General features: G+C 35.1%; 2 protein-coding genes across 2 annotated transcripts; one reads left to right on the forward strand and one right to left on the reverse strand.

Moving 5' to 3' along the window:
• Nucleotides 1-3: 3 nt before the first annotated feature.
• Nucleotides 4-5,965, reverse strand: LOC131778969 (diphthine methyltransferase). The gene is made up of 9 exons (XM_059095464.2): nt 5,681-5,965; nt 5,531-5,581; nt 4,953-5,037; nt 4,369-4,451; nt 3,325-3,479; nt 2,624-2,696; nt 1,914-1,979; nt 1,267-1,439; nt 4-543 (listed from the first exon to the last, which is right to left on the reverse strand). Exons 1-9 carry the CDS (start codon nt 5,905-5,907, stop codon nt 284-286), a joined length of 1,173 nt encoding a protein of 390 aa, XP_058951447.2. The 5' UTR covers nt 5,908-5,965; the 3' UTR covers nt 4-283.
• A 57-nt stretch (nt 5,966-6,022) lies between these two features.
• On the forward strand, nt 6,023-13,727 carry LOC131778970 (Golgi to ER traffic protein 4 homolog). The gene is made up of 9 exons (XM_059095465.2): nt 6,023-6,152; nt 7,740-7,818; nt 8,065-8,222; nt 9,285-9,364; nt 9,896-10,034; nt 11,328-11,471; nt 12,283-12,361; nt 12,455-12,533; nt 12,707-13,727. The coding sequence occupies exons 1-9, from the start codon at nt 6,037-6,039 to the stop codon at nt 12,799-12,801; spliced, it is 969 nt and encodes a 322-aa protein (XP_058951448.2). The 5' UTR covers nt 6,023-6,036; the 3' UTR covers nt 12,802-13,727.
• Nucleotides 13,728-14,632: the final 905 nt, after the last annotated feature.

A 14,632-nucleotide genomic window follows, 5' to 3' on the forward strand; every position in this document is an offset into this window, starting at 1 on the left:
AAAAAATTGAGGTTAGATACGGAATTGTTATTGAGTTAGTGATGATAATTAAAATGTTATAAGGGAATTTTCTGAATTATGAATATATAGATATATGTTCTATCATCAGAATTCTTTAGCTAGTATTACAGTGGACTTGAAATAAAAGTTTTTATTGGAATAATTCTTTGGTGTTTCCTCTTCTGGTCAGACATCAGGGATGAAGAAGACAGAAATCCACACTGTTCCTTCTCTGAAGGATGGAAGATTGAACTCAACACATTGCTGTGTTTCATTTCCAGGGCTATCTTGAGACTGCATTATTCACTGTCCACAAATTTAAGGCATGGTCATAGAATGAACAAGTTGCAACTATGTCAGTTTGAGTATCAGAAATGCTTTCATGTAATAGGTCAGTCCCTTTGTGTTCATCATTTCTGTCCATTTGTTCACAATCTTGTGCACTGAATCTAGAAAGCTGGATATGTTTCCTGTACCAATCAGCACCATAAGCCAAACTTGCTTGTTCCTTATAAGAAACCACTTTTTCCAAGCTTTGATGTCCTGGTAGTTAGAAAAAGGAAAAGAAAGCCTGATAAATTGATGAGTTGATAAGTTGATATTAACACATTTTTTTTTTTTCAAAAAACTTTACTCTGTGAAGTCCCACATTATGTTTTCAATTTAGTAAGGGATCTGACAACTCCTATTGCCACAATATCTTCAAGCTTGATTGCCATTCCAGTGCTCTGCTTAAATAAAGCATAGACTTAGTTAAATCTCTACAGTTCAAAAAATGGATTGCTCTGTCACAGGTATGTGAAAAATCCTGCCATTCTCACCAAGTATCTGTCAAACCAGATAACAAACCAACAGACCCAAAAGAACCATTCGGCTCCACAAACAACATCCATTAGCAGAGGTTTCAATAAAAGCCAGTTACTGGTGGTCTTAACCCTTTAACTCTCAAGCTCCACTTCTTAATTCTCCTTACTTACTGTCATACTTTTCCTTGTAAATTAGACATGAGAATATGATCTCAAGCCCATAAGACCAGTATTACCACTGTGTGTTTGGTCTGCAAGCAGCCTCTCTTCTTTGGGTTTTGTGTAGGCTTTCACGCAAGTGAGTTACATATTACTAGATTTCAAATCTTTTTCTGGAGAAGCTTGCCCCAAACCTCCTAAGAGGGGAAGGAGCCTTGAAGCCCCTTTTCCAGGCACATCCCCTATTGCACCATTGTTAGTGGCATTATGGAAAAGTTATTGAAACGATGCATAATCATACCTGTGTTGTTGTTGAACTGAAGAATATGAAAGCCCTCATACATGCATGCTGTTAACATTGTGTTTCCATGGTAAGGATGCCACTTTATCCTCCACACTCCTCCACCAGGATGTGATGTGCATAATGGGCGTGTCATGTTTCTATCATCCCAAACATGAATCTTCTCATCATAGCTGTTAGTTTGATAACAAACCAGGACAGAAGTCCACATCAATTGATTGCACAAGTTGAGAGTTTGTAAATTATTATTTTGAAATTAATGTGAAGCCTTTTTTCTAAGAGTGAAATAAATGTTGTGAAACAACACTCAGAGTTTATCACATATGGGTGTGACTCATCATTATTAACTACTCGTTAAGAAGAAAGTATTTTATAAAGTCAAAGTTAAACAATCATTATGCTGGCGACTTCAGAGGAAGCTTCCTTCAAGTGAAACTCAAAAATCACCATCACATGGTTGTGGATGGAAAGAACCAACTACTGAGAATTATTACTTAGGGATACATTGTACTTTTAAGTTAACATCAAATTCTCAGGGCTATAATTAAAAGGAATACAGCAGACTGTGTAGAGCATGGACATCTCAACTTTGGGAGTGAAGTAATGAATAGAGACCAAACTTAGACCATTTGATGTTAGATTCTTACCTGCCGGTTGCAATCATGTGTTCATATACATGATTGCACTGAATACTGCTGACACCCATCTCATGCCTGGAGAAGACAAATTAAAAAACTCATTGAATTACTGATAAAGAGGCCACACAGGTAATTTCAAAAGCCCAGCAAGTTCAAAGTGACCATTTACCAAGTATATCCTATTAATGAAGAAAGGTAATTCACATCACAGCAAAAATTTTGCTTCTGTGAAGCAAAATGTATTTTACACATCTCACATACTTGCTTTGCTTTACTTGCTTTGTGCCTCTTCACTTGGCCTTTCATCTAACCTTTCAACTCCCAGATCAAATTTGTGATTCTCCTTACTGTCAACCATACAATTCTTACAATGTTAGTTCTGAGAATTTAGTACTAGATCAACTAAGTATTCACAAATTGATATTTTTCTTTATTCTCATTACTCATCTGGTTGATATTGTATCGATCGTGTAAGGAGAAATTCTGTCTTGGTCACTCATGGGAGTCAAAGGGTTAATACTATCATTCAGTGAATTGAAAAAGTAATAGTTGTAATAATACAAAACAAAACAAACTATGGACAGACCATCATGCAAATAGTTATCCTGGCCAGATATCAGAGCTGGACAACTCAATGAAGAGAACAAAACACTGAGCCAATGAACTTTTTAACTGCAACTTTGATTAAAACACAGAATAGTAATCATATTGGAAATCACCTTTTACTTGTAAATGTAGGTTTATGGCAGCCTGTTCTTGTGTCCCATCCTCTGAGTAGGCAATCATCGCCTCCTTAATTAGTAGGGCCAGTACACAATTCAAAATTAATCACTTTAACCCATATTAGAGAGTTTAGAATTCATTTTATTGAGGGTCACTGGCCATCACTTTTATTACTGTCAAGGGCTACCCTCTCAAAATAAAGTGTTTTGTTTTGCATTGTATTTTATTGAACTGGAACTTGAAACCAACACAGGATCTTATAGCTGATGTCACAGGGGCAGTTGACATTATATTATTATTTTTGACAAGAAGCAGGATTGCAGAAAAATGCTCTATCTCACGAACAGTGACAGACATCTTTGAGAGCTACCTCGTTCTTTTTCAGATTGAAGTATCTTCAGTACTACACCTCACTCATAAAAGTTGACACATGTCATGAAACATTCCATCAGTCTAGAACACTGGACCTCAATCTGACTTTGTGTGATTGATCTGGACCAATAGTAAATTAGGCTCGATTACCAGCCACTGTTTAGGAATATAATCTTGCGGGCCGCCCCCCAAACTCCACTTCTAAGGTAGGAGGACACTAGAGAGACTGGACACTAGAGAGCGGTGGAAATCGAGCCTGATAGTAAATGGGAAATCAATTAAATTCTAATTCTACTAAAAATTCATTTATATGAAAATATGGTACCTGAATATACAATGGATGAATTCCAAGCATTAAATGCTGTAATCCAAGCCTCATACTGATGCCCTAACCACTGCAAAACTTGGCAAAGCTCAGAGGTACCTTCATAAAATTTGCATAACGTAATCTGTCCGCCTGAGTCACTCATAACAATGTGGCTGCAGTAGAAAAGGGGACAGACTGGCCATCATTAATAGAATAATTGTTCATTCAATCAGCTGACATTAGTTGATGATAAACATTTTAGATGTACTTACAACTACAACAGGAGAATTTCAATTCTCCTCTTTTTAGAATATCCAATAGTTTATGTTTCATTAACCCTTTACACCCTAACATCAGAATTCATATTCTCCATACTGTTCTCTGTACATTTACTGAGGTGCTGACATGAAAAGTTTGTCTAAAAATCGAGAGTTTCTTAAGTTGGTGATTATTTCCTTTATTCTTATTATAATAATGTGTGATTCAGTGGTGATATTGTAAGGAGAAATTAGATGCTAGTCACTCTTAGGGGTTACAGGGTTAAGCCAATGCTGATGAGTTTTGTATCAAGGTACAATAAACTATTGATGATGGAGAATGAAAGGATTATGAATATCCAGTTTATAATAACTGAGGCTGGTTTATTTTCAGTACACTAACTTCTGTATGAATTGATAATTATTTTCAATTTAATGGCATCCAATATATCACAGACTTAATATGTAGTATTTTTATTCTTAGACAACTAATGAATCTAAACTTATATCTAGATATTTTAATTAATAAAGTATTATTTATTTAGATATTGTAAATTTTTTTTTATAAATTAGTATTAGGCAGGTCCATATCAGCTACGGCTGCTGAACTCTTAACCAGCATTACCAAATAAACTACATTATGTCTTGTTATGTTATGGAGACTGGGCTTAATTCTGGTTGGATGGGTCATTTAGCTTAAGTATAGATGATAATAATAATTGATAATAATAAATTAATTAAGAAATAAGAATAATTCATACCAATATTAACATTACCCATAAGTTAGTATTGTCAAATGTCAGACCTGTTTTCATCTTCCAAAGACCAGTCCATTGAAAGACATAATTTATCTGGACTTGCAATATAACTGGTGCTCTCAACTAATAGCTGAAAGAAATTATTAAAAAAGTTAATCAACACTAGTTCAAAATCTTTTGGGGTAGATAGGTAGAAAGGCTATCAGGGCGTGACTACTTGGCTCCTAAATTCTTCAAAGTGGTAGCCAATTCAAAAAAAGGTGGTCGCCATTTTTAAAGACAAACAAAACCTTTTTTACGCTGTCATTGTTTTAGAAATTAAGTTAGCGAAACTTAACAAGAAAGTTTGCCGCAGATTTATCTTTGCAAATCTTTTTAATTCACTATATCTCTAGGTAAGGTTATGATGAAACATTCTAGTCACCAATTTGGCAACTAATTTTCAGGATTGGTTGCCAAATTGAAAAATTTAGTCGCATTGGCGCCTGTATTAGGAATAATTTCATGTCCTGGCTATGATCATTTTAAAATGAAAACAGCATGACCTAGATATGGGAGTGATAATACCAGGAGATATCTTGTGTTCAAATAACAATGTTGCACATACCCTTTAATGTATATACGTATGTACCTTTTCTTTGAGGAAATAGATCTTCAGTTCTCCATTTGATGTAGCAGCGCCAAGTACAGCAGAACCATTTAATGGCTTTGCTAACCTGACAACATTGAAAAGTTAATTTAGTGTTAACAACTGAGTTGAAACGTAAATTAGCCACCGTAAAGGGTAAAAAAGGATAAAAGGGTAAAAACATTGAAAAGTTCCTTAATCCTTCACACCTCAACATCAGTATGCATATTCTCCACATTGTTCTCCTTACATTTCCTAAGGTGATGACAAGGAGAATTTGTTAACCAATCAAAAGCTTCTTTGCATGGTGATCATTTCCTTTATTCTCATGACCTCAATATGTGATTCAGGGGTGATATTGTAAGGAGAAATTAGATGATAGTCACTTTTAGGGGTCAAAGGGTTAAGTGACAAGAAATGAATGTAAGAAATACTTAAAAGAAGAAAAAAATGCAATTGCTCTGGATGAAATTGTCACTCTAGACTTCTTAAATGTCGAACTATAGCCTGACTATTATTATATGGGTGAAACAAATAATGAATTAAATATAAACCATTAAGTCCAGGTGAACACTTCTTACCACTTTGTATCTAAAATACCACTTGTTTCCTGAGTTTGTAGTTTTTCCAACCTACAGAGTGAAATAAAGTAAAATTTATATATTTGTTTATGGGTATACACAACAAGTAAATTGACATAACTGATTAAAAAAATGAACACAACAGGCGACCTTGTACGCGATTCATTCAGACGATACAGCTGTACATTGCCGACCCTCTTGTTGCCAATGCTTGAATACTCCTCTGGGCAAAGCGCGGATCCATCGTTTTTCTCTTTATTCTCGAGCAGCTGATAAGTACCGCACACTAAATAGTCTTCAAAACCTTCAGCAGGACACCACTCTACAGTATCTGCGTAATAACCCGTGTCTAAGGTACACAAAGTGTCTGTTAACATTTTCGAATGCCATGGAAAAATGTACAAGAAACCAATTTATGTCAGGCGTTCCTTGTCACTTCGCCCGCTACTCATCCTGGGGTGTTTCACCCAGTTAAGGGCGCACAGGCTTGTGGGAACAGGAAGAATATGGCTGCCAAAAGTCGAAGCGGCGGAACTCAGCGCGTACTTCAGAAACTAAACAAGTCCATCGAAGATGGTGAATATTACGAAGCTCATCAGTTGATACGAACGCTATACTTCAGGTAGGTTTCTTCTTAGTCTTTTAATTGATAAATCGACAGGACTCGAAAAGCGAGCTGAGGAAAACACAAATGAACTGAGACCGTAGGTGTGCATGTGAGCCTCGTTGTAAGGCTGTGATTGATTGGAAATAGTCCATTCAAACCAAAACTATGTAAAATATGTGAAATATCCTCAAGGTACCGTGGCGATTAAATTTATAGAAGGGAGATGAAGTTGTTTTTCCGCCTTGAAAACTTGTATCGCTTCGTTGTTGTGTAAAATAACTATGCCGGTAAAACAAAACACTTATCAATGTGTAATAGGTGCTTAGCTAAGCATATTCCACTTCGCTGAAACAAATTGAATGTAAGATGTAGTTTTGTTCCAGCGAATTTTACCTTTAGAAGACAGTACGAGGACAAAGCTTTAAATTTCGATTCTGAATATGAAAGTTCAGTTTATGGTAACTTACGAAATCGTGATTTCAGTTTCCATAGATCATCAGACCGTGTCAATAATTTTTATAAATACAACTCAAGCAATCAAAGAACATGCAGATAATTATATAGTTCAACTTTTACTAACAAGTATTCATGACAGTTCCATTGAACAACAATTTTCCTGAATACCCTTGGACCCTCTCTGATAAAATATTGTACATATTAAGTTTAGGCTGCAAATTTCCTGCATGAAGTTGATATCTTAGTAGGATCAAATCTGAAAGATCTTGTAGTTTTGTACTTTTTTTTTATATTTTTACTTTTTTAAGAACCACCCCTACCCCTATCCCTGCACAGGTCAATCCACAGCAATCCATTGCATGGTATAGCAAATCATCCTTAGCTTCCCCTCCCTGTGGGCTAACACTAGATCAAGATGATTTTGACCTGATCTCATCTCATGTCTCATCATGTCCAGCAGTGTGTAAGACCTTCTCATGGTCTAGCTAAGTGGATCTATTTGTAGCTTTTTCTTCACATTTCTCCCATGTAATACCAGCTCTCTTCATTTTCCAGCCAAAAAAATAAGTGACAGATTTATTAATGAATAGATGATGAGCTAAGCCTGTACTCAAGCCAAATGGCCTCCCCCAGTGAGAGCTTATCCTAGTTTCCTCAGCCCAAAGCAACTAGGAGTATCACTACTGCCCCCTGAATGGGATACCACTCCATTGCAAGGTTACCTCCCAGCATTTCATCAGGCTTCGCTGACAATTCACCAGTACCCATTTATTCTCCTAGGTGAAGAGAGGAACTGTGAAAGTAAAGTGTTTAGCATAAGAAAACAACACATTGACCTGGTCAGGTCTTGAAACTGAACCTCTTGACCTAGAGTCCAGCAGCCACTTGGCCTCCAATGAATAAATAGACAAATAAAGATAAATAAATTATTGTTAAGATGAAAATAAGATCAAAGACTGCTTCTACATCATGTCATCTGTTCATCTTCTCTCTCTCTTTGTTCCTTAGTAGCTCCTTCTCAAGGTTATTTTTATGAGTGTTTTAAAAGGCTTCTCACATAACTCCTGTCCTAGCAATTTCCACATGTATTTAAAAACCTTTTTAGCAAGGTTAATCCTAATTAAAGATTTATGATCTATTTTCTAGGTATAAATCACAGAAGAGTTATGATGAAGCTTTAGAGATAGTTCATAACGGAGCGTGCCTACTTCTCAAACACAAACAGGTAATTTTCTCAAAAAAAATTTCTCATTACTGGTTTCTAAAGGTTGATTTTTACCTTGTGATGTGTCAAATTCAATTTCTCTAACCTTACCTTTTTAGGCATTCAGTATTTACATGGTTAGATTAATTTGTGAATTTATTCTCAGCAGTAGTTGCTCTATTTGTATGTGGAAAGCATTTTTACTGTAACAGGATACATTTATACAAGATACTTACTAACTCTCTTTTATTTCTTAAATGCTTCCAGGAAAGGAGTGGTACTGATTTAGCCTTGCTCATGTTGGAGTGTTTCCGTACTGCAAAGGTACCTGTTGGAGAAGATGCCTTGGATAAAATTAAAAGTTTGTTTGAACTTTATGAACATGGTTCACCAGATAGACAGGAATTTGTGACAGAGGCAATAAAGTAAGTAGAAATCAACGGCTATATTTATGGTAATCAGAAGTTTTGGTTTTAATCTTGTGACTGATCTGTTTTTTTATTAAAAGTATCAGAATGTAACGTAAAATTGATATCATGGAAAACACAAAATACATTAGTTTGAAATTATTTGAAACTGAAATCCAGTTTAAACTGGAAGATATGGTCAAACCTTGATTATCTGGACCTTGACTATCCAGAGTTTTCAACTATCTGCAACAGCTCCTCTAGTTCCAATTTTTATGAATACTAATAACCTCTAGTCACATTTCAGATCAGAAGCAATTTTTTCCTACAAACAAAGTGTATAAAATGAAATTCCTGTTGGAACCGAATTTGTTCCACTTTCATCACCCAGTAAATGTTTTAGGAATTGTTAAACATAGTTGGAGGAACAAAACAACATTGATGCTGTTCCATTGTCCTAACTATTTAGCCCAATCCTCAGTTGGGAGCTGGGATAATCAAAATCTGACTGTATTTCTTTCTATTTAAAATGTTTTCATTAAACAATGGCATATCATTATGGAGGTTAGACAGGATTAATAGAGAGTTTTGAAGTGAATGGCTTACTTGATAAAGTAAGAGGCAAATACCAGGAAGGGATCAAAAGGAGAGTCTCAGGCAGTCAAAATATCTGTGTGACCTGCAGCATCACTAGGTCTTTTAAATGTACCAGCTAAATGGTGGCAGAAATGCATATGGTGCTTGCTGTTTTGAATCATTCCACTGCTGCTTCAAATTTTTTTGTTAATCCTTTAATTCCCAGAAATGATTAATGTGAAACTTCTCCCTATAATATCCATACATTATCCTGCAAACAGGTATTGAGAAAACTCCAAATTATCAGTTAGAAGTTATTCTCTTGATCTAACACTAAATTCTTGTAACTGATTTACAAGGAAATGAGTCGCAGCTCGAGGGGAGAATGAACAAATCAGATCTTGGGAGTTAAAGGGTCAATCCTTGAAGCTAATTACAGTAAGATAATGTAAAGTTTTACTCAGTTTATTTCTTTGCTAACATTACTTTTGTTTTTGTTCTCAGATGGACATCTGAAACAGATCCATCCCTCAAGTATGGACATCCTGAGTTACACCTTATGTGTGCACTTAGTCTTTGGAAAGGTGGGTTTGATTTGAAATTATCAGGTTTTGCAGTAAACATGTGTAATGGACATGGAGTAGGAGAGGGTGTGGTGGCACTGGGCCGAGTTTTATAAAGGGCAGATAGCACCATCTGACAGATAAATCTCTATCCAGCAAAATACATAACGTTATCTACAGGAAAGAGATTTATCCGGTGGATAGAGTTCTCCAACCTTCAGAAAACCAAGGCCTAATTTTTTATTTAAATATTGTCAAAGATGTTAGCTATTTAGCTACTCTGTAAATTCAAGATTAAATGAAGTCATGTTTATGTTGTTTTTATTTTTGTATGGTAAGTTTAGATCACCTGCCTAGATGTGGTATCAACCCTAAATTTCCTATGTTCTGATTTCTTATCCTTTATTATCAATAATATAACCAAATAACAATCCTGTTGCTTTGGAAATAGTCTAGTGCAAACCTGATAGGTTTTCTTGTGAATTCTTTCTTTTAAAAGGAGACATTTAGAACTGTCTGTGTTTAATATTGCCTTTTCCTTACTTTTAACAGAGAAAAACTTTGGTGATTCACAATACCACTTTCTGTTTACCTCTGATGGACAACAATGTGCAGCAATGCTGGTGGAAAGTGCTACAACACTGGGCTTTCCTGGAGAGTCCGACTTATTTGTCACACAAGCAGTATTACAGTATGTTTCAATACTTCTACCTAAACCATGTCTAGAATCCAAGAATTGTAATTTATCAGAACAGTCAATAAGAGCCAGTAGCTGGCCAAATGAATTGGCTAGTCTGTCATCTTTAGACAATTACTATAACCTCATTTTAATATAAGTGCTGATGAAAAATTGAGCAATTATTGAAATACCATAAAAGAAATTTAGAACAGCAGCCATTTCCCAGTTTTTAGTGAAATAGCATGCACAATATTCCAGGAACAGATTTAAACATGTGAATCAATTCCAACTTAAGAATTTTCTTGAAGTTTCATGCAAACTTTGTGGAATGCTTGGGAAATTTTATCTGAGTAGTTCTAAGCAGTCTGGCAGGCAATCTGATGAGACAATAAAGCATCCAAGACAACCAAGCCACCTGCCATTTTTTTGTTTGCTGTATAATTTCAAACTTGTTGAGAGCGTTGTGATGTATCCTAAGTTTCTTGATTTTAGTGGGTAGGGATAAAGGTAGACTTTCATTACCCTCAGTGTTCGATAAAATGGAAGATACTTTTTAAAAGAGCAGTCTTCTGATCTCCTACAGATGGGTAGCTCTTGAAAGGGTTGTTTCCATTGACTGAAGTACTCACATGTTGTCATTTTGACAGAATGTGTTATACATAATTATGAACACCAGGCCTGTGGCAAATTTTATCACCACCTTAGATAATACATGAACCCTGAAGATCACAAAGACAGTAGACACTTAAATCAAAGGTGGAAATAGCTTCCATTACTATATACCACACAGGTGAATAGTGCTTTTGGCAGGCGCTGATCGGCTGGTTTGGAAGTGATTAGAATGTGTTATATACATGTACCTCTGAGCACCTAAGGAGAAAAAATGTGTGTCAACAATATAATTTCTGACCATTTTTCCGGTGTATTGACAGAAAGAAACTAGTTGCTTTTGGTTTCTGTGTGGTATATACTAAAACAATAATAATTGTTTACCTCAGTGTTGGTGAAAGTGGTGGATTTTTACTGAGTTATGAAATGACAAGGAAAATGTCTACCATTTGTCACCTCCATCTTAGTGAATAATTGTTAACAATTCACAAACGTTTAATAAGAAAGGAGTCCAATGGCCACCTTCCTTTATGAGACAAAACTTTTTGTATTTAATTCAAGATTGGCAGTAGGATGAAATTCTAGTTCCTGAGGACTTTTATTATCACATGTTATGGGGTAATGAATAGTTCTGACATTGCTATTTGTCCCTGTTAGTTATTTATTCACTATATTGTGTTCTTTGATTTTTTCCAGATTTCTTTGTTTACAGAACCCTTGTACAGCTAATCTAGTGTTCTTTAAATATACTGCACAACATCCAGATTTTTCAGGGATTGGTCCTCCGTACCAAAAGCCTCTTCTGAATTTTGTCTGGTTTTTGCTTCTAGTTATAGAAAGGTTTGCTTTTAAATACCTTTAAAATTTGAAAAAGTTTTCATGTCTGAACCATATTAATGGTTTTCTTAGTCATTTAATTATGTATTGTAAGTAGTGCAAGTTAATGTAGTGTAAGCATTGTGTAAGAAGTAAGTATGGTGTAAGTACATATGTAAGTATAATATATAGGAAAAAAAATTTTTAAAAAATTTAATTATTTTGATAAACCAGGCACAAACTAATGTTTGATTCTAAAAGAGCTTCTCTCATTTTATGAAAATATAAATTTTAAAAAAAATTTACACCTTTAATTTCATAATTCTGGAGTTCATAGTTTATTGCTGGATAATTTATCATAATGTTTGATTTCAGAAGAACTTTCCTCATTTTATGGGAAAGAAAATGATATTAAACTTTAGCTCCATGGTTTTGAAGTTCACAGTTCATTACTGGATAATCCCCCCTTCCAGTTTGCTATGAACTCATTTAGTCCTAAGATCTCAAAAGTAAGTCTCCTTACCATCCACCATAAATTTCCTGTTATGTTGTTTTTGAGAATTTGGTCTTAAAATGGGTAACATTCCCTTGTTGATTTTTTCTTCACTCTTATTACCAATCTGCTTGAAAGAGTATTGATTTGGTAAGGGGAAATTACTTCTCTACCACTCCATGGATTGGAAGGGTTAAACTTTGGTTTTGCTTTTTTTCAATGTAAATTCAATAAAAGTAAGTTCAGAATGAAATATAGTTAAGAAAAAAAGAGAACTGTATGATATGAACAAATTTGCTTCCTCTAAAAAATTTAAACTTGTTTTTCTTTCTGGTTGTGTAGGAGAGGAACTCTAAATCAGTTTACAGTGCTGTGTGAAAAATATCAACCTTCCATTGAAAGAGATCCAGTATATAAAGAGGTTAGTAACTTAAATAAAGTTAAAGTTTATCTAATCCTGCATTCATAATATTAGTATGAATTTAAGTAATTTATGGCTCTGTTTATTGCACAGTATTTAGATAGAATTGGACAACTTTTCTTTGGACTTCCACCAAAGCCCTCCAACAAAGGAATGATGGGGGGCATTTTAGGTGAGTGCTTCATCATTATTGCTTATTTTACTCTAATCTGAAGTTTACACTCTCCAACAACAATACAGCTCTTAATGAGAACAGAAACTTACCTTTAAAATTGGTGTCATAGCTTGTTTGATTTGATTAACCAATGCTTACATAGTCATGGTAGTGCCTTGTTTTTACTTCAGGTGACTTAATGCAGTCTTTGATGGGTGGTGGTGAAGGGAATAGTGGTGCATCAACTTCAACTGCAATGAGCATTGCCTCTGAGGAGGTGGACTGATGCAAACCATTTACAATTTGTACAATCAGAAATTTTTATACCTAGGATCAAAAAGAGAAACAGATGGATGGTTTCAGCTCAAGGTGCTGGTTTACCCTTCTGGACAAGAACACAATTATCCAGAACCCACTGGAGGTGTAGGCTACTAAATTGCACTGCTACACGTCAGTGCCATGCCCATTAATACAAACATCCAAGAGGATTGGACAAATAAGCAAGGGTTATTTACAACCTTAATGGGTTTATCAGATCATGATGGGAAAGTCTTTAGCTTTTCGATCAATGTATAAAGTTACCTCAGCTGAGCTTTTGCAATAGCAGCTGGGCTAACCAATCTAGAAGGTTTTTCCAGCTGGAAGTCCTCCAGTTTATATGAACTTGGCAAGGAGCAAAACAGTTTTTGCAACAATTTATTTTGAGGCAAGAGTGTTGAGACTAATATATAAGATGATGGTCTTTGAGTACCCTAAAACATTAGAGAGGCATGAAGAAGCTGATGGTTAACAAGAACTATTATGGAAAGAGAAGGTTTACACATGTTGCAGATAGCACAGATGTTCAAACTGAGATGCAGTTTGGCCAATCAAAAATAGACAAGTGCAAATACCCAAAAAAGCCTTTGGGTCTGTACCATAGCATATGCATCCATCCAGTTTTATTTTACAACTCTTCTGATTAAATTGTAGCTAGTGTCTTCAATAATTTTTGGTTGAGATGTTTGTTGCAGCCTCTTTTGCAAACTCTTCTGATACTGTTTGTCTGCAAAGGAGGTCTTTCTTATTTCTTTCACTGAAACATGAACTCAACAATCTTGTAGGGAGACATAATTATTAAAGAGAGCTTTAAATTAGCTTTTATTTTAAAAAGAGTAGTAAACTGGAAATTTACATTTGTGAAACATAATAAATTTTGTTGTCACTCAGAAATGTCTGGCCAGATTTGGTAGTTTCATAATTTTAAACCCTGTGACAACAAGGTTTTTTCTTATCTAGAAAAAAAAACTGGAAAAAGGGCCCACCATATTCAGTTTAAAAACCTGCCAGATGTTATGATCTTAGTGAAGAGAACCTTTATACTACACAAGTTCTTTAGGAACAAATCATGTACATATGATACTAAAACAAATCTGTTTTTCACCTAGTGCATTCCCCCCCCCTTTTTTTGCTAATTTCATCAACTTCAAGGTGTCTAATCTAGCCAAAATGGGATGATTTGCCTGTGTAAGTAGTATCTTTAAAAAAAAATTACAGCCATTTGGTTCAATAAGTTTAGTGATTGTTTAACCCTTTAAATCCTTAGATCTCATTAGTAATTCTCCCTACTGTCTGCTATACAGTTCTTGTGATGTTAGTTTGGAGAATTTGGTATTGGATCAACTAATAATCTTATTGTTATTTTTCTTTATTCTTGTCACTTGTCTGCTTGATATTGTATTGATATTGTAAGGAGAAATTCTGTCTTGGTCACTCATGGGAGTTAAAGGGTTAATGAAATTGTTCATTAAGGCATGAAAGCTGCGAACTGGATGCCTATTAGTACATTACCTTTATTCATAACTGTCTTGCTGATGAAAAGGACTGTGATGCGTGTTAGGACTGAATTGAAAAAGGTCTCATATTTGAGAGACCTAGACCGTTTCTTGTTTCCTTCAAAATCCCTTCTGTCGAAGGTGTATGGATGGTGGAATGAATTTACTGGAATCAGGGGCATATCTCCCTCGTTAAGTTTCTTTTCTTTGTAAAGGAGAGGGGAACTTCAACCTCCTACTGGTCCGTTCTCCCAGGGATCATTAATGAAAACTGCATTTTATAATCAAAACAAAATATGGTCT

The sequence above is a fragment of the Pocillopora verrucosa genome, chromosome 8, assembly GCF_036669915.1.
Source record: "Pocillopora verrucosa isolate sample1 chromosome 8, ASM3666991v2, whole genome shotgun sequence".
NCBI lineage: Eukaryota > Metazoa > Cnidaria > Anthozoa > Scleractinia > Pocilloporidae > Pocillopora > Pocillopora verrucosa.